At 42.8% G+C, this 23,524-nt stretch overlaps 3 protein-coding genes across 7 annotated transcripts in view; 2 read left to right on the top strand and 1 right to left on the bottom strand.

Moving 5' to 3' along the window:
- Positions 1-889: 889 nt before the first annotated feature.
- lactb (lactamase, beta) lies at positions 890-4,055 on the top strand. 3 transcript variants are annotated; one of them, XM_086209004.1, is made up of 6 exons: positions 890-1,490; positions 1,577-1,643; positions 1,980-2,170; positions 2,258-2,576; positions 2,658-2,823; positions 2,965-4,055. In XM_086209004.1, the coding sequence occupies exons 1-6, from the start codon at positions 1,125-1,127 to the stop codon at positions 3,482-3,484; spliced, it is 1,629 nt and encodes a 542-aa protein (XP_086065130.1). In that variant the 5' UTR covers positions 890-1,124; the 3' UTR covers positions 3,485-4,055. The 3 variants fall into 3 exon arrangements, with proteins under 3 accessions (XP_086065130.1, XP_086065131.1, XP_086065132.1); XM_086209005.1 differs by having other exon boundaries at positions 890-1,478; positions 2,965-4,053; XM_086209006.1 differs by having other exon boundaries at positions 2,948-3,157.
- Positions 4,056-4,211: 156 nt separating this feature from the next.
- tmem266 (transmembrane protein 266) overlaps positions 4,212-23,524 on the top strand; it is a 32,866-nt gene continuing 13,553 nt past the window's right edge. The window contains exons 1-6 of one of the 2 annotated variants that reach the window (XM_086209002.1): positions 4,212-4,345; positions 6,179-7,742; positions 7,865-8,055; positions 8,775-9,192; positions 12,347-12,457; positions 17,464-17,652. In XM_086209002.1, the coding sequence (XP_086065128.1) occupies positions 12,444-12,457; positions 17,464-17,652 (203 nt within the window). In that variant the 5' untranslated portion in view covers positions 4,212-4,345; positions 6,179-7,742; positions 7,865-8,055; positions 8,775-9,192; positions 12,347-12,443. Of the gene's footprint in view, positions 4,346-6,178; positions 7,743-7,864; positions 8,056-8,774; positions 9,193-12,346; positions 12,458-17,463; positions 17,653-23,524 lie in introns of those variants that run through there. The other variant, XM_086209003.1, reaches the window with a different exon arrangement.
- On the bottom strand, positions 5,077-6,611 carry nrg4 (neuregulin 4). Of its 2 annotated transcripts, XM_086209008.1 has the most exons (5): positions 6,502-6,611; positions 6,036-6,067; positions 5,840-5,933; positions 5,608-5,760; positions 5,077-5,523 (listed from the first exon to the last, which is right to left on the bottom strand). In XM_086209008.1, the coding sequence occupies exons 2-5, from the start codon at positions 6,043-6,045 to the stop codon at positions 5,454-5,456; spliced, it is 327 nt and encodes a 108-aa protein (XP_086065134.1). In that variant the 5' UTR covers positions 6,046-6,067; positions 6,502-6,611; the 3' UTR covers positions 5,077-5,453. The 2 variants fall into 2 exon arrangements, with proteins under 2 accessions (XP_086065134.1, XP_086065135.1); XM_086209009.1 differs by lacking the exon at positions 6,502-6,611 and having other exon boundaries at positions 6,036-6,488.

Raw genomic sequence — 23,524 nt, 5'->3', positions numbered from 1 at the left:
CTATTCTTTGAAAGTCCATGACTCTTTGATGTCAGGCTGGAGTAGCTCTGCAGCACAATTATTCTTAATGGTATTTTACACAGAGCAGCACGGTGGTGCAGTGGTCAGCACTCTCTCCTCACTGCAAGAACGTTCTGGGTTCGAGTCCCGGCTCGGGCACGGGATCTTTCTGTGTGGAGTCTGCATGTTCTCCCTGTTCCTGTGTGGGTTCTCTCTGGTACTCCAGCTTCCTCCCACAGTCCAAAGACATCAAGAGGGGACGAGGCTGATTGATACTCTAAATTGACTGTAGGTGTGACTGTGAGAGTGAATGGTTGTCTGTCTCTATGTGTTGGCCCTGTGATGGACTGGTGACCTGTCCAGGGTGAACCCAGCTTCTCGCCCAAAGGCTGCTGGGACAGGCTCCAGCCCCCCCCCCCCCCCCGACCCTTAACAGGATAACCGGTAGATAATGGATGATGGATGGATGGGATGAGTTAGAGCTCATTACAAAATAACTAAACTTAGAGAAAACTATATCTTGAGGCCACAAATTAATTACATTGAGGAAATAAGTTATATCTCATGGCCTCAAAATGTCTCATTTGACGAGAATTATTTCTTGTAATGTAATATGATGTTATAAATAACTAAATTTAGAGACCAAATTAATTTTCCATGGCCTCAAGGTAAATTTTATAAAATAAAGTTTGTTTCTCTCTCTCTATCTATCTATCTATCAATCTATGTCTATCTATGTATCTGTAAACCCGACCATTATTTATGATAGCTACTGTATGAACTCCTTCAAGGTTGTTTGCAAACCGCCATTAATATATAAGAAGAAGAAGAAGAAGAAGAAGAAGAAGAAGAAGAAGAAGAAGAAGAAGAAGAAGAAGAAGAAGAAGAAGTCCTTCAAGTTTTCTGTGAGGAAATGTCTTTCCTGTGCTGTCAGACACCAATGAGTAATGGATGCAAGCCTCCCAGACTTTCTTGTGCAACTTCTCGTTCGATGTTTCCAAGTTGATTGATTCTGTCTGGCTCCACTGCAAACCGGAAGCAAGCTGTTCTGATGTTGTCAACAACTGAAACTGAACTTTCATGGACAGTTATCGCCAAGGAAAGTGTAATATTTCATTAAAATAATGTCCCGGTTGTTGCTGCCAAATCGCTTCTGTGCCAGATGTACGCTGTTGACGTCGCGCGAGTCTGCTTGGCTGACCCCACGAGCCGGAGCACGACTCCGACAGCAGTCAAATAAACGGACCGTTATTCTCCAACAAAGACGATATTTTGGAGGGCCCAACACCGTCTCTTCTAAATACCGGACTAAGTCCAGCAGGATGTGGATATGTGGTATCAGTGTGGGGGTCGCCTTAGCTGTCGGACTGAAATACCGCACAAACGGTTCCTGCAATAATATCGTGAAGGAACCGCAGTGGCCGGATCGATACAGCGCTGCTATCAAAGCCAGCAGGGACCTGGTGCTACGTATACAGGTAAGCACCCAGGTAGGACTCACCTGTCCCCCTTTGTCTCTCATGTCTTCAGCTGTAACTGCTGTGCTTGCTCAGTGTCCATGTCCTGCTGTTGTCAGGCTGAGGTCGGGGCTCCCGGCCTGGTGGTTGGAGTTTCAGTGGATGGTGTTGAGGTCTGGTGTGAAGGTTGGTGATAACATGTTTTTCTTCACGTACCATTCCTGGTTTTCTTTACTCATCACCAGGTCTATGTGGTTGGTGGTGGCCCTTAAGACAAAGGCCATGTATATGTGAATGTCCCCAAAATGGACCACTTAACATTTCTTTAGAAGGCACCTCATTGTTCATGATAGACAATGTGCCCAGAGGGAAAATATCATCTTCGAATCAATCTACTGAAATATCTCTAAGATTGATGTATTTTGAAAATTACATACTAAAATGTCGCACTGAAATTACACATGAATCTTCAAATCTATCCCCAGTATTTCATGATGCATTGAATATCTTGAATCAATTCAGGTATTGGTTACGCCGATTTGGAGAATCGCGTGCCATGCAGCCCGGACACGGTGATGCGAATCGCTAGCATCAGTAAATCCTTCACGTCTGCCGCTGCTGCACGCCTCTGTGAGGAGGGGAAACTAGATCTTGATGCCCCTGTTCAGACTTATGTCCCGGAGTTTCCCCAAAAACAATTTAATGGACAGGATGTAAGTTACCGCCACTACCACAAACTGTAATGATGTCAACATCAGCGATTCAATTTAACAGATAATCTTTTTTCCTCTTATTTTCAGGTCACCATAACCCCTCGTTTGATTCTGTCCCACCTGAGCGGTATACGGCATTATGAGAAAGATGCAAAGAAAGTGAAAGAGGACAAAGAGAAAGCCATGCGTCTCTTGAAGCCACCGGTAAAGGACAAAGAGGATGAAAAGAACTCATCCAGAAACAAAGATAAACCTTCAAACGAGCAGAATGCCAAAGGCAAAGAAGCCGCCCAAGCTCAGAAGAAGAAAGAGTTTGAGCATGAAGAGTACTACTTGAAAGACAAGTTTGAGAGTGTCACTCAGGCCTTGGACCTCTTCAAGGACGACCCACTCATTTTTGAACCCGGTAAAGCACATATTTGCTAACTATGCTGCTCGTCTACGCTGAATGACTTAACAAGAAAGATGAATGTTTTGCTACGTGCAGGCACCACTTTTCTATACTCCACCCACGCCTTCACCCTCCTTAGCGCTGTGGTGGAGCAGGCAGCTAACCAGCCCTTCCTGGATCTCATGATGAACATGTTTCACGAACTGGGAATGTTGAATACGGTGCCGGATCAGAATGAGCCGATCATTTATCATCGTTCCAGGTAAGCTGTGTCGACAAGATTTTCAAGCATGATCTCCCATGTTTTTTCCCCCAGATGTTTATCCTATAAATTGTTTGAGTTCATGTGGTATGACAAAAATCAGATGTTGAATCCATGTTTACAGGCAGTTGTTTTCCCCAGATTTTATCATCTCAACAAGAGAGGACGTGTTGTCAACTGCCCATATGTAGACAACTCTTATAAATGGGCTGGAGGCGGCTTCCTCTCCACGGCGGGCGACCTGCTTCGGTTCGGTAACGCTCTACTCTACAGCTATCAGCTGGCCCAGCTGAAAGACACTGAGGGCTTGTTGCCTGGCTTCCTCAAACCCCAAACGGCCTTGGAACTGTGGGCAGCCGTTGAGGGGACAGAGGCCAGCTGGGATAAAGATGGACGCTATGCCCAAGGCTGGCTGGTGGTGGAAAAAATGCAGAAATATGGGCAATGCAAAAAGCGCAGGCACTATGTGTCACACACAGGAGGCGCTGTGGGTGCTAGCAGTGTTCTCCTGGTGTTACCTGGTGAGGAGAACCATCAACAAGGACAGACAGTCCTCCCACAGGGTGTAGTGGTCACCATCATCACCAACATGCAGTCTGTAGGACTCAACAGCACAGCGCTGAAAATCGCTCACGAGTTTGACAAAGTCAGACACTTTTAAGTTGTTTACAGAAATTGATGAGATTTCAGGTGCATTTTGATAGAGCTTTTACATTTGCAGGATGTTTTAGAAAATAAATCTATATTTTAACATTGTCAGAAGTATGCAATCTACTCATTTTCCAATTCAACGTATGCCACTAGGTGGAGCCAAATAACAGTGTTTCGGACAGGAGGAAGGCCACTCACTTAAGACATCAGGCTTCTAGTGTCATACTTAAGTTAATGCACTTAGACCTTAAAAAGTGAACTCAACACCATAGTATTTTTCATTAAAGAGGTTCCTTAAGTAGGGATAAGGACCCCTTTAGAGGTCACAGGGTGATGTTCAGGTCAAATTTTTTGAAATGATCGGAAGAAGCCTATTTCCTTTTTTTTCTTCTTTTTTTTTTAACACAATAGTTGTTAAATTTTAAATAAAAAAGTTAGATTTTTGGTCAATTATGATATTGATCGTTATGACTTCTGCTTATCGTTCCCAAGCCTTTATTGACTCTTGATCAATTTTTTTGTTAATGTCCTAAAGAAGAGCAGGCCTCAGAGTCTTACAATAGTTTAAAATACACCGCAGCTAAAAGGTACAGATGTTTATTGATAACATTTGAACATGTTGAAATAAATAACACTGCTCCTTATCGTCTCCCCTTCCATGGCAAAGACACATGAGATCATTTTTGCTCATTGTTTCTGATATTTCAGGGATAATCGGGGTTTCTGGTACTTTTTATTCTAGGGCTCTGGAAATGAAAAGTTTGGAAACCCCCTGTTGTATTGAAGTATAAATTCCTGTTTGTTTTTCAAAAGAAATAAGAGTAATACATGATGGAAGCAGCCATGTATCGACCCAAAAATCATCTACATCGTAAGTAGTTGAGTATTTTTTTTTATCACTTGCAGTTAGAAATACCTTGTTGAACCAGCTCCCAAGTGCTGAATGGCTTTTTTATACTAGTGTCACCTACAAGGACAATCTTGTCTTTGTAACAAAAAAGATCAATTGCAGAATTATAGCTGAATGATTAATGTTGTCCTAACATCACCGATGCCAAGATTCTTAGGGCGTGTCGAAACTGTCGGTAATCTAAATTTAGTTTCCTCAACTGCTGTCGGTTTGTAATTTGGTAAAAACACCAGCTGTTCAACAACAGGGGGAAGACTAATGCATCAGTGCAGACGTAGCCCAACCAGTTCTAACTGTCATCTGAAACTCTGTGAATTGGATCAGATTTGATGTCATCATAAAACTCTTGGGATCTCCCATGCCCCTGTTTTTAGATGTAAAGAGACTGATGAATGACTTGGGATAAGCTAATAATAATACACTGAGTATCGAAAGACAGAAGTGTGTGTGTGTGTGTGTGTGTGTGTGTGTGTGTGTGTGTGTGTGTGTGTGTGAGAGTATGTGTGTGTTCAGCTAGGTGTGACCTGAAACTAAAAAAAGAGAGGTCATCCTGACTAGTCCTGACTGCTCACTGGGACAGGTAAAAAGTTTAAAGATTAAGACGAAGCTTAAAGTCAAGATGACAAATGTAGAGTCTGAAGGTGTGTTAGTGTGTGTCGAGTTGCACCAAAAATTACACAAGTCCTCAAGTATGGATCATACATGTATTTACAGAATCACACAATATTTTCTAATTCTACATCAACCATATATCACCAAATGATACAAAGGGTCATTTAATAATCACAAGTTTAGTATTTAGCATAAACTTTTACAAAATATCTACAGCTGTGCTTTGTAAATGCAGACAAAGCACACGGATTGAAATGTGATTTAGCACTAGTGTCAATTGTGTGTGTGTGTGTGTATGTGTGTTTTGATGGATTACTGTAGTGAGTAGATGACTGTTCAGTTTTTAGCTCATCCTTGACTTTTTCAAGTTAAGGTCAGCGCAACAGTGTTTGGTCAGCTCTTTATATTCACAACATCATCCAGGACACTCATGATGTCACCGTTCCGTGCAGACGTGTCATACTCTGGGTTTTACTTGCCAGTACTGTTGCTGACTCGGTTGGTTCTGTTGCTTAGCTTTCAGCATCCTGCATGTGCACAATAATAATGTTTATTAGCTTCGCCACTTTTAAGACTTCATTAACATCTTCCTTGATCCATAATTTACTTACTTATAAACGTAGTAGACAATAACTACCAGCACCACTAAAATCAGAAGGGCAACAATGACCAGGGCTCCAATTAACCCCGCCTCTTCTGCCTTGCTGGACCCGATGAGTAGCTGGTACTGCTCGCATCTGCTGCCTTTGTAATTGTCGTTGCACCTGAAGTTAAAAACACAGGTCAGAATAGAACTCTCCGCATGTACACACACTTATTTTTCTCACAGTTTGTGTAACTTACACACAGGAGAGTGCATTCACTGAGGATATTTTGTAGCATGTGCCCCCGTTCATGCAGTAGGTGGCTTCCCGCGCATCGCAGGGTTTTCCGTGATCTGTATACAGACAGAGAAACAGTTAGGAAATGATTTGCTGTAAGTCATTTTTAAATTTTATTGTTTTTTTTGTTGTTGTTGTGTTTTTTTTGGCTTTCTTACTGGCCATCATTTGGGAGGTTTGGCTTTTCTACCTGAGAACAAATGGAAAAGATTAGTCAAAGGAAAGGCAGTTATCCATCACAACAAGGAAATATGATAGGAAATACAAATGTATAACAGCTCGACTTTGATTTCATTTTTAGGGTGAGGGGTCCCGGAAGAGTGTTAACAGCTATGGAATGTTTTGTGCAGCATTCTCCTCCACCATCACTAAAACAACAAATAAGGTCGTATGCTTTAGAAGACCGGTCTTGAGTTCTGGAGACTTCTAGAATCTGTGCCATTGAAGTTTTCTGTTGTCTTGACTCCTGCCGAAGAAACTTTGTTTGCACTTCCTTTTGTTGCCAGTTTATATGATTCAACCAGTTTCAGGTACAAGTCATAAAAACAAATCTACAGGCTACGATCAAACTTAGAGGGAAATCCCATCACCCTGCCGAATATAAATCTAAAATTATGTCCTTACCTGTCTGTAAAATCCCAGCTTTTGGTGTCTAATACAGGTGCGTCATAGTGATGCTTTAAAATAACTCCGAGCTGCTTTTACTTGCACTTGTGAGGCCACTGTCACATGGGCGTGCCCCTCCCTCGGTCTAAAAAATGTTGTGATTGCAGTTTGTCCGCATTGTAAATGGAAAGCCAAACGTCAGAATACTGTCTGCTGACTGGAGGTGGTGCGACATTAATAGATCATTTGATGTTTCCTGCGTAATGGATATGTAGATATCATTGGTTTGTGATGACAGTGACTCGTGAGTGTCGTTTTTGTTTTTGGCCTCAAAAAGGTTTCATCATGTCCAGCAAGGAGATCGTGTTTTCGCTGTTGTTTATGATGCAAAAACGACATGGCCTATTTTCTCCAAAGTTGGTAAAAGGGTTTACAATGGAACAAGGATGAATACGCTCCGTTTTGGTCGAGTCATATCACAACCTGTTGGCAACAGGTACATGAGGTGACGTGTAGGAGGGGAAATCACCTATTGAGCATGTGAACTCAGCGTGTCTGGGTTTGGTGAGGTGCAACTGAATGGTTGGAATGTAAAAAAGGCATGAATGGAATCGTGGGAACTTGAGTCAAAGAGCAGTGCAGGCTGTTTCCTTCAAACAGATAATTAGGACCGTTAGTTGACTCATAAGCTGCTTGTCTTCATTGTTAATAGTTTTCTTGTTAAGAATTGTGTTGAACCTGCTGTTAGGCTGTAGCTCCACTGTAACTGTACAAGCCCAAACTGTATTGCTAAATATATCCCTGTGTTTAATGATTAAATCTGAGTATGTGACTAACATGGACCTATTAGGCGCCACTTAACTGATAACTGATGTTTTAATTCCACTTCCCAGTAAAACACATATAAAAGATAATAGTCAGTGCTTCTGAAGGGATATCTGTAATTGCTTTAGTAAGGATAACAAATCCTTAACTATTGTTTTATAGCTCTGTTATGAACACACATTTTCAGGATTACAAAACTTCTTTTTTCCTTTTGTTCGAAGGGAATAGAGGGACCAGATAAGGAAACTACTGTTAAAATTGGAAGCAGGTGTGATCAACAGTTCATTTTCCTTGAGAGGACATAATTAAGAACTATAGGTGAGAGTTAAAGTTCAAGGGATCAGGAACACTGCAGACTGGCTGACTCTAGACAGGCCTTGAGTTACAGAGGAAACATCTCCAGCACCCTGGCGTTTCTTTTCCTCTCCAGTCAGGTTGGTCTCTTTCCTTTTTTACGCTTTCAGTATTCACACTCCCTGCCTATTCATTCTCACTTTGATATCCAGTTAAAAACGATACATGATTGTGTTGAAAGTCATCTGTCCGATTCACACAGGTCCTCAACAGTTTCTCTCTGTTTCAAGTGGACACTCAGCATCATGAGATCATTCCGATAATTCAGTCGGGACAGCAAGCAGTTGGGCTTGGAGAGTGATTTCCGGCCATATATGGGCGTGCTTTGTGTCACACAGGAAGAAGATGCATTATCCTGGTGGTGGAGGAAGGCTTCACTTGCTATTAATTAAAGTGAGCAATCGTTTTATTCTATTATCATTATTGCAAAATAACAGGCTTTTTAATATCGTGATAACAGTATAAAACCTCATAACAAACTCATTGCATTAAAAAAATATGGCTTTTTTGTGCCTTAATTAAAAAAATATAAATAACAATCCCAGTGTGTCTTGGTTTGGAGGGGGGGGGGGCGCATCACTTGCTCGTGACAAATTTAAATTAATACAAATTTGCTGCAACTTCAGCCTTATTAAGAAATATTTGTCCATGATAATGCAGGCATGAAGCCGGTCTTGTCTTCCTTTGGTGGCCCATTTCTTGAATCCTGCGCTACATTTTTAGAACGCTTCTCACATTACATCAGAGTGAATCTACTCCGGGGGATATTATAGTGACGCTGCATTAAATAGGAAAGAGCAGTGGGCGCCACTTAAACAGTTGAAGTCACTGTAGGAGATTTGGGTTGTTATCGCGAGGAAGATGAAGAGGTGAAATGAAGCGAGAGTATTTTTCTATGTCGACACTTCCTGGGTGGCATAAGAGTGACGTCGTGGTGGTTTTTCAATGGGAATATACATGCTTGGTTTATTCGATGCTATGTGACGTGTTTTATTCTAATCTAGCCTCGTGACATACACGGCGTCACATCTGTCGCCGCTGGACTCTCTCTCTCTCTCTCTCTCTTTCTCTCTCTCTCTCTCTCTCTCTCTTTCTCTCTCTCCGGTCTTCAGCACCTGGACAGCTCCCCGGTGGTGAACCTCTTGTCAATTCTCGGGCACATGGAGTCCCTGGTGTGATCGTGGGGGAAACCCTGCGAGAACATCATGCCTCCCCTCGAATCTGTCATGATCCCTCGGATTCGGTGACAGCCTCCTCGTCGTCGTGGTCTCTGCTGAAGAAGGATGCTGCCGCTGCTTCCAGTCCGGAGGAGGTGTTTTTGTCGTGAGCTGTCGTCCGAGAAGCGGTGCTTGGCCAGTTTTGAGAGGAATCGGAGCCTACTCACAGCGAGATCCGAGCTCCCTTCGCACTCATCATCATCATCATCATCACCATCATCATCTGCGAGGAGAGAGATATTACCATCATCACTGCGAGGGCAAAGGAGTCACGACCACGCTCCACACAATGTAGAGCAAGACAACACTGGAGGTTAGTGCGCCTTTTCCTTTTTCTTTTTTCTTTTTTTTTCTGTGCTACTGTTGGTTTCAGCATGAAGAGGAATCAGACAGTGTGGCCTCTGTGCTTTTTGCTAACAGCAACACAATGTTTTAGTGTCTTGGAAATGATTGCAAATGCATTAATGCATTAGATTTAACAATGATTGAAATGATTTCAGGGAGGATTTGGAGTCCTTATTTTGAGATAAGGATGGTAACTGATATCTATATAAGCCCCCCCCCCCCCCCCAAACTGAGCATGATTTAACCTGATACCCAATGAATTAATATGAGACTATCAGGAATTTAATCATTTAATATTTATCATTATTTCTCTCTCGTGATTTTTTTAAATTTGTTGGGCATGCTATAATATGCAATCTATAATCACACTGTCACATCACTCATAAAACTTTTTTTTTTAAAAAAGGATTTATTGCATTTTGATGAGGTGAAAAATTGTGCAAAACCAAACAGTAAATAACTGCAAGGAACACTCCTCTGATGAAGCTCTCCTTGTGTGTGCTGCCAGCAATAACAGGCAATTGGAGATGTTGACGCTGAAAGTTGATCCTTTTCAGATCATTCTTAAATATTAAGTTTTGTGTTGGATAATCTCTCTAACTTTCTGCTTTCTTTCAAGCAAGTCAAGCATTTCGCCAGCATGGTTTTCCTCCGCACGTTATCTTTTTTTCTTCTTTAACCCGCAAAACACATTTTGGACTAAAACTGTGAAACATTATCTGTGTGTCAGCCCTTGAGTGACCTGGGCTGATTTACCATGAGTAGCATTTAGTTGATCTGCTGTGCTCCACTGTGACTCTGCTGACTCCTCACCTCTCTGTAGCACAAGGTTCTTCCTCACTCTCACACACGCACACACGCACCACACACACACACACACACACACACACACACACACACACACACACACACACACACACACACACAATCCTGAACCCATGCAATATTGTGAATACCTAGGTGTCAGAGATGTTGCGTGTGAGCAACATGATTGTGTAAAAAATTCAATTTACAGAGCAGGGTCACTGCAAGATTATTTATATATCTGTTTAGCATTTTCTCGCAATCACCAGAAATAACACGTGTGTCCCTTTGCAATAAACTATAATGTTCTTCTCCGTTCCTTCTGACATGTTGCTGTGCCATATGTCTAAGTATGACGCATCACTATGGATCAGCACTCTGTATTTTACTTTCAGCATTCAGATATGTAGATATAATAATGTGCTCAATGGGCACGAACCAAGGTCTCTCAAGAAGGAAGCAATACAGGAACTGTTGGTTGTGACCAGTTACTCTAGTCAACTGAAGAGGGGCAGGTGGATGTATTCAGAGAGTACGATGCAGGCAGCAGGGTGCTGGTGGCAGGTGCTGGCAGCAGGGTGTCACTGAGTCTCCAGAGGCTAAATTTAATCTGATATATTGACTCTCTTTATATATTTAAGCAGCGGCACAGTGGTGCAGTGGTCAGCACTGTCGCCTCACAGCAAGAAGGTTGTGGGTTGGAGTTCCGGCTCGGGCACCGAATCTTTCTGTGTGGAGTCTGCATGTTCTCCCTGTTCCTGTGTGGGTTCTCTCTGGTACTCCAGCTTCCTCCCACAGTCCAAAGACATCAAGAGAGGACGAGGCTGATTGATACTCTAAATTGACCGTAGGTGTGGCTGTGAGAGTGAATGGTTGTCTGTCTCTATGTGTTGGTCCTGTGATGGACTGGTGACCTGTCCAGGGTGAACCCTGCCTTTCGCACAAAAGCCGCTGGGATAGGCTCCAGCCCCCCCGCAACCCTTAACAGGGTAAGCAGACGAAAATGGATGGATGGATGGATGGATAGATATATTTAAGCCTGTTAATTACAAAGAACATTACATAACAACATTGGATCTGGGAATCCAAAACTACTACAAGCAAATGCAAAAGTATTGTGAGACCATGCAGAACTTATTGCAAGGTTATGTAAAACGTATCGTTAGAAAATGCAAGATATCGTGTGGGAACACTAAAATGCAAGAAACTCAAAAATTCTCCTCAGGAATATTGCGAGGGAATGCAGTGAATTGTGAGATAATACAAAAGTTTTTGCAAGATAATGCAAAACATATTCCAAGGGAATGCAAACTATGGTGAGGTAAGGCAATGTTTATTCCAAGTTAAAAAAAATATATATCACAAGGGAACATAAAAGTAATGGTGAGGGAACACAAATCATAATAGTACATAGTAGTACAATTTATTGTGAGGGAACAACTTTTGCAAGGGAGCGTAAAAGTTATTGCACCGGAACACACTATATTGTGAGGGAACACAAAAAAAAGTGTTGTGTTGTGAGCCTTTTCTCTAAAGGGTATTACTGTTGTGCCTCATTCATCCGTTTACCTCACAGTGAGGGTGGAGGCCACCATGCAAGGTGCCAGCCTACTCATTAGCAATTAGCGGTTCAGCATCTTGCTCAAGGACATTTAGACACGGTCACCAAGGAAAGCAGGGATCAAACCAGTGACCTTACTGTTACTCTACGGGTTCTAAGTGTACTCTTCAGCCTGAGCCGCTACTCATCTCCTCTGACTGACTGTTTTTTGTTTTTTTTGTTTTTTGTTTTTTTTTTAGATTTCAAATTAAAGTTATGTTACGCAGCTATTCCCCATATAAACAGCAGCAATGCTTGTGACTTCCTGGCTGTTCACTTCATGTCTGATCCATGCAAAGCAGCCGGAGTGGGTTGTCACTGGACATCAATGGCTTTCTATCCCACCTCACAAAGAGCTACCATCCTGCCGCACTTGCTATGCAAGAGGTGTGATGTTCCTCAGCCCCTGATTCACAGAGCGGAGCGTATATTGGAGGAGATTTAAAATCCATTACAGTTTAGTGCTCCCCAGGAAAACAGCTGAAGAGAGCGTAGCTAAAACAGAGGTTAGCGCAGGGCACCTCTAGGAAAAAGCACTCACAAAAGTACTGATATACAGCAGTGTCATACTAATGAACAGGGGGATTTCAGATTAAAAGTTCATTCTTGATCTTGGAAACAGCCGGTGAACTTTAGATGATACCACACCATTTGCCCGTGATTTGCTTCACCAACTGTTTGTGCTGTAGTATTGACACTGTTTTCCTGTCTCTCTCAGGTGTGCTAGGAGCCAGGTGTCTGCAGTGATGAAAAAAAACATTTCACACTCGGGCTAATTTAGTGTGGATGTCTATTTGAAGCAACGAGACTTCAACATGAGCAACCCCCAGTAAGTACACCTGCCTGATTCTTGTTTGAAACCGTGTCTGAGAGGGTGTGAAATCTTAAATCTCTATTTACGAGCACGCAGTCTTGTGCGAAGGGCATCTCAGCGTGCGAGGGTATGATTAGCAGAATGGGACCTGCATATTCTCATGCCCCTCCTGTGAATGACTTTGAACAGGGATCAGTGTGAAAGCAGAGTTATGCCTCATCCAGCAGCTCTGAGAGTGAGCGGCCGGCCCTCTCCGGTCTCCGCTGGCACCTCTTAGCATTCAGGAGGGATGCTCACTTGTCATCTTCTCTTATTAATAATTACTCTGTGTGTGGTCCCCTAGACAAGCCCTGCATCCTGATGACAGCTAGGGTTGGGGCTAAGAGAAGGGAAACGGGAAGCAGGGAATGGAGCAGGGTTGGAGGAGATGGAGTATGAATGCTAAGTGGGTTCAGTCGGATGCATCTTCTGGTTAAAGGTGCAGGAGGTGGAGATTTTTGCTTAAGCCTCAAACCCGCGGGGAAATACAGTTGATAGTTGATTCTTAGTCATTTTAAAGGAGAGTGTTGTGGTAAAACACATGCTACTCCATAATACAGGTGGCGTGTTGACTGGTCAGCAGTGCACATGCATGTTGAATTGCTGCCAGTGACGCTGTGTGAAATGACAGATGGGAAACTATCTCAAGGTCTTTGGAGTTATTTTCACCCCTGCTCCCTTCGACTTTAAACTGCTGTAATTCCTCTCTCTCTCTTTCTCTCTTTCTCTCTCTCTCTCTCTGTCTCTCTCACACACATACACACACACACACATACATAACTCTCAACTTTTCTTACAACATTCATGGCTAATAAAAAAAAAACACCAAAGTTGGTAAACTACACACATTCTGCCAAGAGTATTAAACACTCTGGTAAAAGCAGAAGAACTGATTTAATTTTTTACATGAGTAAAAAAAGTTCAAGTTCATAAAAGTGAAACGTGCCATTTGGGAAATGTTTCCACCAGCTGTTTTTGTGTGAAGCCAACTGAACCTACTGTAACAGGTTGGACAGGTTGGTTTAAAAGAATAGGATATTGGGATGTAGATGTGGGCAAACCAATCTGTGGATCACTTTAGTGTCCAACAATGCAAAATACGAATAACTGATAATTTTGCTCTCGTGGTTAAAAGTAACAAAATTGAAAAGACAGAAGTTCCGATACCCGAGAACTCCACGAGGCAAAAGTATGTTTTTTGTAACCACTCACAACGACTTCTTGAGCTCCCGATTATTTCTCCCCTTGTGCATCACGTTTTTGTGACTCCAAAATACTGAAAGAGCCAGCCAGGTAAAGGAAATTACTTACGTCCAAGCAACTTGGTAACAAATAATAGATAGATAAAAGTTTGATGAAGCAAATCTTCTCCACACAGCACACTCTTATAGACTCTTCTGTCCCTGATATTAATCGTAACACCTCTGAGACTCACATCCTCCTAAACATTTGCTGATTTCAGCATTTAGACCCATTTCATGCTCACGAGTATTCAGAGTGAAAAAGATCATTTGTTTTTCTTCCTGTTGAGTTCAGCAATATTGGAGCTCAGGCTAAAATATAGATTACAATAGAGTTGCAACTTTAACTTCAACTATCAGTTTAAACTTTGGATTCTTTTATATTAATCAGACTTACGTATTTGGCATTCACATAAACATATGCCACAACAATAAACACACACACACACACACACACGCACACACACACAACAAAATTTCTTCAGTGTTTTATGGACAACAAATTTTAAAAGCACAGATTCTTCTTCAATATGATAGATTACGTTTGGAAAAAATGCATTTATTTTCGCATTTGAATGGCCGACATCTGACATTTGGTTTTGGAGCTGAATATCTTTTTTTCTGAGAGAATATCTTTCTGGGAATTGAGATGTGAATTTACCACAGTGTGTTACAAGCTCAAACTCTATTACCCATTAAGAGAAGATTCCAGAGAACAACAAGCACTTGTCATTGTTGCAATGGACTTGTCAAATGCAGTAATTTCCCCTCAGACCTTGAGAGAGCAGGTCTCCTTCTACTAGACCTGATCCTATAAGTGCACTATTGTATCAGGCTACTGGGAAGTCTGGCCTGTCTCCATGTAATTGGTTTAGCACATTTGTCTTGGTTTCTTGATGATATCAGGACAGTGGAGCATCGAGGAGACGTGTCCACAGTTGACTTACGGACAGAGCAGCAGTCCGGTCTTTCTGTGCACTTACAACGACCTTTGTTTACTCAGTGAATCTATCCTTTGGAGGAAGCTTCTCTGTACAACCAAAGCGGGATCTGCTGCCACTGAGCAACTCCACTGGTGCAGTTGAGGTTAAGAGCCTTGCCCAAGGGCACCTCAGCAGTGGTAATGAGGGCAGGGCAAACACTCCTCATTCACTTTCCCCGTCTAATTTTACTCTGCCGGCCCTGGGGATTAAACCCTCACAAGCCCACTTCTCTGACCTCCACTGCCCCAGTTGTATTAGTCGCTCTTCTCTTCTCTTCTCTTCTCTTCTCTTCTCTTCTCTTCTCTTCTCTTCTCTTCTCTTCTCTTCTCTTCTCTTCTCTCCTCGTCTCGTCTCGTCTCGTCTCGTCTCGTCTCCTCTTCTCGTCTCATCTCCTCTTCTCTTCTCTTCTCTTCATTGCCCTTCTCAACAAGTGTTCCACCTTGTTTCCTGAAGTTACAGAGTGTGATGTGAAATCACTGTAGTCTTGGCTATTTCCAATCAAATTCTGATGAATTTGTGTGAGTGCCTCTGCAGACAAACTGACATCTTGCTGCAGAAGGATGCAGCAGGCACGGAATCAAAATGATCAGTAATAGAGTTTTAAAACCCACATTTCCAGGCTTCTGAATGCAAATTTTAAAAAAACAAACAACTGTATTGTAACAAAAAATTTCTGAGAAATTGGAAGACAAAAGAACCACCTTGTGTTTGTATGTAGCTACTGTATCTGTTGAGCTCTCATGTTGATTTATTGTGACAAAATGCAAATCAAGTCATAAAACTACACTACACTCTAAAACACAAAGTCAAATTTACATCCATACTATAAATGCCAAAGAAGATATTTTGTCTTTGACTTACACACTGAGTTTAATAGAGTGGTGCCAAGTATCATTCTGGAAACACTGAGCTAGAGTCTAGTTTCATTTAGTTGTTTTCTTTTGAAATGTCTTAAATCAAGTTCATCAAGTTTATGGCCGTTAAGAACACTGTAATGTTTGTTAGACCTGCATTGGCTGGTGTATCAAGGGTTTGGGGCGTTTTGAGCTTCATTTCTAGCCCTACCACTATGTATGGGGGCCAGATTTCCCTGCAGCCATGCATGCTCTCTGGTAACCTTTTTTCCTCCTTGTGGTGGTTGCTAATATGGCATGCAGCCTGCAGCACGCCACTTGCTGTCCTTGCCTTCATCATTGAAGGTAGCCGAGTGTTGAGATGCGAAGCCTTTATTTCCCGTCAAGCATGGACACCGTTGTCTAAACAGTTTGTGTCTCTTGTGACTGATTAGCGTCCTTGGTCAGGGGTTCCACGCACGGCAGCACGCATGGCGTTGAGTATGTTAATATGAAGGCATTCGACCTCCAAGCTATACAACACAGCACGGCTCATTGCGCAAAGAATTTTACATGATGAAGACGGAACAACAACATAGTGATTCTTGGAGAATAACAAACTAACCTTTCAAGGGAGTCCATTAAACTGCTATTAGTCAGGAAGTAAGTCAGGAAAAAAGGCGGGACCTATTTTCTTTTTCAAGCCTGCCTACATTAACATTCAACAGGGAGGTGGGTCTGCTCAGTGATCTTCTACTAACTCTCTCTTTCACCTCTAACATAGAGGTTGAAGAATTCACCAAGCCAATGGCTTTTCTTCCTTGTGTCTTATAATCAATGCCTTCCTCTGCTGTTAAGCACTGGAGTTATTGATGTCTCCACACCGGCTGCACTGGGACAGCTGCCAAGGTGAGCGTGACTCCTGTTGCAGGGCGACTTCTCCTTGTCCTCTATTGGCTGAGCTGGTAGGATCACAGTCCTCCCTGCACATTGAAGTTTTAGGAGCTGAGACGCAGATAAAATGACAGTTTGTCTGACTCTTCCAAATATAGATAACCTTACAGAAAGACATTGCCGAAACACTGTTTTTCCTCTGGTGCCATGATTCCCAAACTGTGGGACGCATAGATACTTAAGGTGAAACACACAAAAGAATTACAAACCGCTCACAATCCTCCATTAAAAAATGGATCAAAGTCAGCATCAAAAATGCAGGTTTTCCAACCAACATTCTGCAAAGTCCCATTCCTTCTCTGCCTCTGATTGGCTAATAGACAAATTGTCTGCCGTGGACGCAGCACACCAGCCGAAGACCAAGTCACAAACAGCTGTTCCAGGACTTTCAGTGCTCTGTCTGACAGAGCGAACATTAACTTTGGCAGTGCTAGCCTAGCCATTAGAGATGCTCGTGCCATCCCTGGAGAGAGAAAGATACACAGCTAGATGTTGAGGGTTTCATAAGGTATAGGACTTGAAAAAGTTGGAGAACCATTGCAAATCTGCTGCAAATCCGCAGTCGTTGTTATGTAGCGGTCTTAAAAACATCTGTCTATGCATCCCCAAGTGTTTAAAATGGTAAGGCAGGATGAAAATGTACATAAACAAAAAACCCCGAGCTTTTCTCTGCAATAAACAACTCATCCGTAACAACTTTCTGTCATAATTGTCTGTAATGCAGGAAATCAATCTAAACATTTGTGACCTCTTGGGAAAGTTGTCAGAAGGAATTTAAAAGGCTTGTGATTTGTGGTTAAAGCAAGTATGTTTGACATTTATAATCAATAACCTCTCAATATTGTGGATATGCAAGTATTTACTGTGGTCTCTCTAAACAATTCAACATTGCATTCGTCACATTAAAGCATTCAGTATGGAATGGAATGACCTGAAATTTTAAAGTGTGTGCCTGTGTGTGCTTGTTCCAGGGTCCCTCCCCAAGCCCTATCCTCAGAGCTGGAGGTCATCTCCCAGCAGGTGGAGGAGGAAAACCAGTGTGTGGCCCCTGTCCAGCTGGTCAGCTTCGCCTACAGAGACTTGCCTTTGGCTGCCCTGGATATTTCCCTCGCTGGATCTCAGCTCATCTCCAACCCGGATGAGGAGGACAACAGAGAGGGGTACGTCTCAGGAATTCACTCCAATACCTTCTCTCATTTTAAGTAGTTGCTTCACTGCATAGTTTGTTGATGTTTGTTGATTTTTTTTGCATTTGCAGCAAAGCCTTTTCATCAGTTACAAAATCTTTCATTAGGAAATGATCCATCTTTGCCCCCAGAGCCCACGCGTAGCCTGTTAGCTTCTTTTTGCCACCACACTGTCCACAGTTAATCTGAAAACTACGGAGCCCCTAAAGGGACATGGGGGAATAAAAATTAATGGGTGAAAAAACAAAAATAAGGACGAACTTTTGCGAGATCTCGCAAAATAATTTGGAAGAGTCAGACAAACTACAGTACTCTGGTCCGCTTCATGGGTACCGGTGGATGTATGCAAAGTGTAGAGAACATGGACTACGAGTAAAGAAGGAGGATGTGCGGTTGGTGTTGAAGGAGCTGGATCCCAGAGGAGTGTCATTAAGGCAAGCAAGACGCTTACGACGACGGCGCTACTTCTCGAGAGGTCCAAACTTCATTTGGCACATTGACTCATACGATAAACTGAGGCCATATGGCTTTTGTATCGATGGAAGCATCGACAGTTTTTCTAGGAAAATAATCTGGCTTAATGCCTATACCACGAGTAGTGACCCAAAGTTGATCGGAGGTTATTACGTTGAAGCAGTGCAACGTTTAGGAGGCTGTCCTAGGATTGTGAGAGGCGATCTCGGGACCGAAAACGGCCATGAGTACTGTAGTTGGTTGCTGATGAATTCAACCAGGACTGCAAGATCACAGTATTCTTTACGACGAGAAAGTCCCCTCGCGCTGAGTAATCTTTTCAGATGTCTCTCACTTATGTCAAAGCCATGTCTCCTTCAAAGAACTGATTTAATATCTTTGTATGTGAGGCCAATACTAAAATAAAAGTCATTAAACTTCTCCCACGGGTGATGTGCATATTCCTCCATCGTTTTGTGTCTGTTTTTCTTCCGGTTCATTGGCGCTACTTTAAAAGAAAAAACCTTTGCGAGATCTCGCAAAAGTTCGTCCTTTTTTTTTTCACCCATTAATTCCCCCCCCCCCCCCATGTCCCTTTAGGGGCTCCGTAGAAAACCACTGCAACATCCATCCATCGTCGTCCGCTTATTCCTTACTAGTAAGGGTCGCGGGGGGGCTGGAGCCTATCCCAGCATCTACGGGCAAGAGGCGGGGTACACCCTGGACAGGTCGCCAGTCCATCGCAGGGCCAACACACAGAGACGAACAACCATTCACACTCACATTCATACCACTGGAACATTTCTCTCAAAATACTTGACTCCTCAGTGATTGCAGAGGTTCCCATCCAGTAGAAAATGATCATGATTGCTGTGGTTTCCAGTGTTTGTCACTAAAGAGGGTGAGCATCATTTCCAGGAAAGTTAGTGAGAAATGTAAGAGTTGTGGGTTTGTTAGGGGCTGTTATTGCCGGGATTCAAGCCTCTACCCGATGATCAGAAATCCCCAGAGTTTGGCAGGCTGGGCTTTCCGATGTCTGGTATTGGCTTGACTTTACCTTGGTTTTCCAGTGTGCACAATGTGACCTCACCCGATGATGGCAAACCTGAAAGAGCTCTGTCAGCGTGGCTGTGTGGGGAGAGAGGCCCCCTATTCAGTATGCACGGCTCATGATTTGGTTATGTGGTTTTTTTTTTGTTGTTTTATTTAATTGTTTGAATTTTATCAAAGATCAGCGCAGATCAGTTTGAGGAAGCTGGGCACAAATTAGCGATATGATTATTAATCAAATCTTCCTATAATTAATTTGTAAACTAAAAAGCTTTAATGTAATTACATATTGATTGATGTTACCAGCGCAGTTAAAAAGATACTAGAGATATCATGTCTGAGACATTGTGTCTGCTTGTTGCAGAGAAAGTGCTACATCTATAATTAAGGCAGAATTGCAATTACAACAATCTATAATCTAGCCTGGCAGAGGAAAGCTCCGCCGTCACTCTCTCCATGGCTCGTTATTGCACATGGTAATTATACCTGGCATATTCAATCACCACTCATTTTATATTAGTTCAGGAGTCAATGATATTTGGCAATGACTTTATCAGTGTCAATGTGTTTTCATTTCAGCTCAGTGACACAGCACTTTCTCTTTGGCTCACAGGCTTCTGTTCATGATGTTGTTTTCTGACAGAAAACAATGATTGTTGTTAGCATCATTAGCTTTCCTGAAATGTCAGAGATCTCTGGCAGGACTGTTTCTGCCCGCGAGGCCAGCTTGTTCTCTCAGGACAGGACACACCCCTCCTTGAGCCCCCCTGTAGCAAGTGTCCATGGCGCTCCACTCAGAAAGCGTGACTCACAACCCTTTGGCACGCGGCGATGCTGGCAACCATACAGGGAAAGTCGACAAACAGCATAAGTTTAATTAGTGTATCCGGTATTTTATCATCTGAGCCCTGGTGTGTCAGCTGAGCTTGGACCTGGCCTGGTCTGACCCGTGCCGGCCGATGGCTCTGTGGGATGGAGGGCAGGGACAGATGGGTCCTGTCCCACAGCCACAAAGTCACACACAGCCATATCGCAGCAGAGGGCAGGATCTGGCCGCCCGGCAAAATTAAGATCACAGTTGGTTCTCTCATATGACACCATATGACACCATATAACAGCCTGGTTGCCTGGGATTTGGCACAGTGGAAAAAGTTATGCAACAGAAAGACGTGCCCATAAATGGTTTGGTTTGACACATAGTGTGAATATTCTTCATTTGAATGTTTTCAGTGTTGAGCTGAATCTTTTTTGGCACCCTCATGAGTGTTTTCAATGAGCTTTTTAGATTGGAATTCCAGATTTTCAGGTCACGGGCATTCCAAGACAAACCTGTTGCTGCAGCTCCACACACACGTTTGGTGGGTAGGAACACTCTTGGAGAATGTCATCACAGGTTCCGGCTGTCTTTGTGACTCGTCAGGAATGATACAGAGCTGTTTTAAGATACACAAACATGAACAAAAGGCCCTGGTGGCAAAGCAATAAACTGAACTATATGCAGTTTTCTTCTCCATCGGGTATTCACCCCTGATTTATGACCAGGGAGAAGAAAGCCAAGAGTGGCCTTCCAGAAATAAGGAGTGTCATGGCTGCTTGAAAATTTTAGCAACTGATTTAAAATGAGAGGAGACAATTAGAGAATCTCAACTTTTGATCACCATGCAATCAAAATCTACCAGGCAGAAATTGTATTGCGTCTCTGTTAGATTAAAGATTAACTGGTTGGGAAGAGACTTTTTTTCCATGTCATGTTTTATTTTGTATACATCTTGTAAGCAGGCTAAGAAAACCATCGAGTACACACATCTATTCTGGTCAAGCTTTTATTTCACTGAGCAAAGAAAAGTCCTCAGTTGAAATATATTTTATATTGACGATGAGAGGTGGGAGGAGAAAGGGCTCATTATTTGTGAACTGAGCTTAAATCTTTGATGATGTGCCCTTGGTTTTGTTGGGTAAGAAAAAAAAAAAAACGAGCAAGTCTACCACCAGAAATGTGCATTTTGGACTTGCATGGCAGTTTCTCACTGCTCTTCATCAGCAGACGTGGGCGGTTATGTAGGAGGTGGATGTTCTTGCGGACTACAAGGGGCACATGCAGTACTTGCAGATTCTGTGCTGTGGTGAGCTAGATGTTGTTATTAATAGATTTTGGCTGCACCATCTCTTCCAGAATATGCTGGAAAGTCCAAGACGAGAGTGGTGTGATTTCACACCCACCTCCGGTCGATGCCATTTGATTTGTTTTAAAGACACTGTACACTCATAATGCTACGGAAGTAGCAAGTTAGTGTTGATAAAGGTTGCAAATAAAGAATGATCAGGTCATCACTTTAATACACTATTGCTTTTTGTGCTACACCAAAATTGCCTGTTGAGATTGGATCTACAATTTAAAATGAAATTAGAAAGACTAAATCATCTCTGGTAACACTAAGAAGAATGGATCTGATTCATAATTCATGTCATCATAGTTCATACATTCCATCCATCCATCCATTAAGGGTGGCAGGGGGGCTGGAGCCTATCCCAGCTGACATTGGGCAAGAGGCGGGGTTCACCCTGGATGGGTCCCCAGTCCATTGCAGGACCATCAGGAGCAATTAGGGTTCAGTATCTTGCTCATTTACACTTTGACATGGTCACTGGGGGAAGTGAGGATCGAACCAGCAACCCTTCAGTTGCTAGACAGCCACACTGTCGCTCATGCATTGTTCATGACAATCAAAATGAATGAATTCCAGTAAAATAAAGTCTTTTTTTTATGCAAGACATTAAAACATATTTATAAGCCCTGTCCTAATTTCTGCATTACCCCATGTCTTACTGTAGACGGAGACACATACACAGTTGTCGACTCAAATCACTTTTGTAGTGTTTGCAGAGACGTCCATTCATCTCCTCGATCCTTTCACAAACCCTGAAACCCTCCTGAAAGCTAACCTGAAAATCAGTATTTTACAAATTGAGGACGCTTTGTCCCACGATTGCACATGCTGTCCCTGATGAACCGGACTTCAGTCTGGTTTGTGTCCCAAAAAGTACACACACACACACACACACACACACACACACAAACACACAAACACACACACACACACACACACACACACAATCCCAATCTCTTGTGGAAAAAAAGGACTGCAAAGACTGCTTTAAAAGATAATCAGATTCTTAAATGAGATACATTTTCTTTTTTTCTTTTTTTTTACTGATTTTTAAGTGGTATTCTGGAATTTTGGAGTGGGATTGTTTGAGGTCATCATCCAGTAGCAGTCAGATGTGGATCAACGTTGTACAGAGGGTAGTAGCAACGTTTTGCAGAGTTGGATGCTGTGGCTCTACTGAAGTTGACAACTTTGCTATGTGACTACATCACACAACACCTCTTACTAATTCCAAATCTGAATGACCTCTTCAGTGAAGCAAGTTGGAGTGGTAAGATTGTCTACTGTCTTAAATCTGACCTGTCATTGTGACCTCCAGACTTTGCAGAGCCCAGGTTTCTGAGAAGTGCCTCCAACTCTGGAACCTTGTCCTGGGTTATTAACGCTATCAGCTGGCTGCACACAGCAGCAGCAGCAGCAGCAGCAGCAACAGCAGCATATGCCCCTGATCTCCAGGGGCCAGACTAAGAGGTGTGAGGCACTGCAGCATTGACAGATGGTTCATATGGGTCAACCTGCCACTTGGACTGGAGGAGAGATGAGGCTAAGGGGATAAAGAGGAGGATGTAGAGAGGAACGGAGCAAACGACCCTCCTCCACTCTTTCATTCACAAAGCTCGAGGCAGCAGATCACAACAAATGGCTCCATTTGATGAATGTCATGTCTGTTGACAGTAACATGGGATTGACCCTGTGTAGTGCTGTACAGTTACTAGTTGACAGCGTCAGGTGATTTGACTTCCATGCATCAGTGTATGTCAGCATTCATGCTGTCAGACTGGTGGATAATGCTCACGTATGATGGAGTAATTACAAAAGTCTAGTGGTAGTGAAGGATGAGGCCAGATCGTAGTAAATCTTAGCAGCAGCAGTGTTTCAGCGGCGCTGGGAAGTGGCGTCATGAAGCACTTCACCTGTTTTGTGTTGACAGATGTCGGAAAAGAGAGGGAGATTTCTTTTTTACCCCACGTGCTCTGTTTCAAACGCGCGGGGGAACAGTCTTCACCATCAAAATTGGCTCTCTCACCTGGCACCATGTGCGACACAATAGATGACATTTGAGTGCAGGGTTTGTTAATATTCACAGACATGAAAAAGTGTGAGATTGCTTTTTAGACTGAGAGTGAAAGAGATCAAGTGTCCTGGTGAAAACCCATTTATCAGGGACAGCTTGT

The sequence above is a fragment of the Aulostomus chinensis genome, chromosome 7 (assembly GCF_037954235.1).
Source record: "Aulostomus chinensis isolate RoL2024-O1b breed Wild chromosome 7, RoL_Achi_v1.0, whole genome shotgun sequence".
NCBI classification, from domain to species: domain Eukaryota; kingdom Metazoa; phylum Chordata; class Actinopteri; order Syngnathiformes; family Aulostomidae; genus Aulostomus; species Aulostomus chinensis.
Note: the sequence above shows the minus strand (reverse complement) of the source record. Positions and strands in the feature narration are given on the sequence as shown.

Coding starts and splice junctions, on each gene's coding strand:
- nrg4 (XM_086209008.1), bottom strand. Junction 5,761..5,839: donor GTGAATGCACTCTCCTGTGT/GTAAGTTACACA, acceptor TTTTAACTTCAG/GTGCAACGACAATTACAAAG. Junction 5,524..5,607: donor ATTGTCTACTACGTTTATAA/GTAAGTAAATTA, acceptor GTGCACATGCAG/GATGCTGAAAGCTAAGCAAC.
- lactb (XM_086209004.1), top strand. CDS start 1,125: ATGTCCCGGTTGTTGCTGCCAAATCGCTTCTGTGCCAGATGTACGCTG. Junction 1,644..1,979: donor TGTTGAGGTCTGGTGTGAAG/GTTGGTGATAAC, acceptor GAATCAATTCAG/GTATTGGTTACGCCGATTTG. Junction 2,171..2,257: donor AACAATTTAATGGACAGGAT/GTAAGTTACCGC, acceptor TCTTATTTTCAG/GTCACCATAACCCCTCGTTT.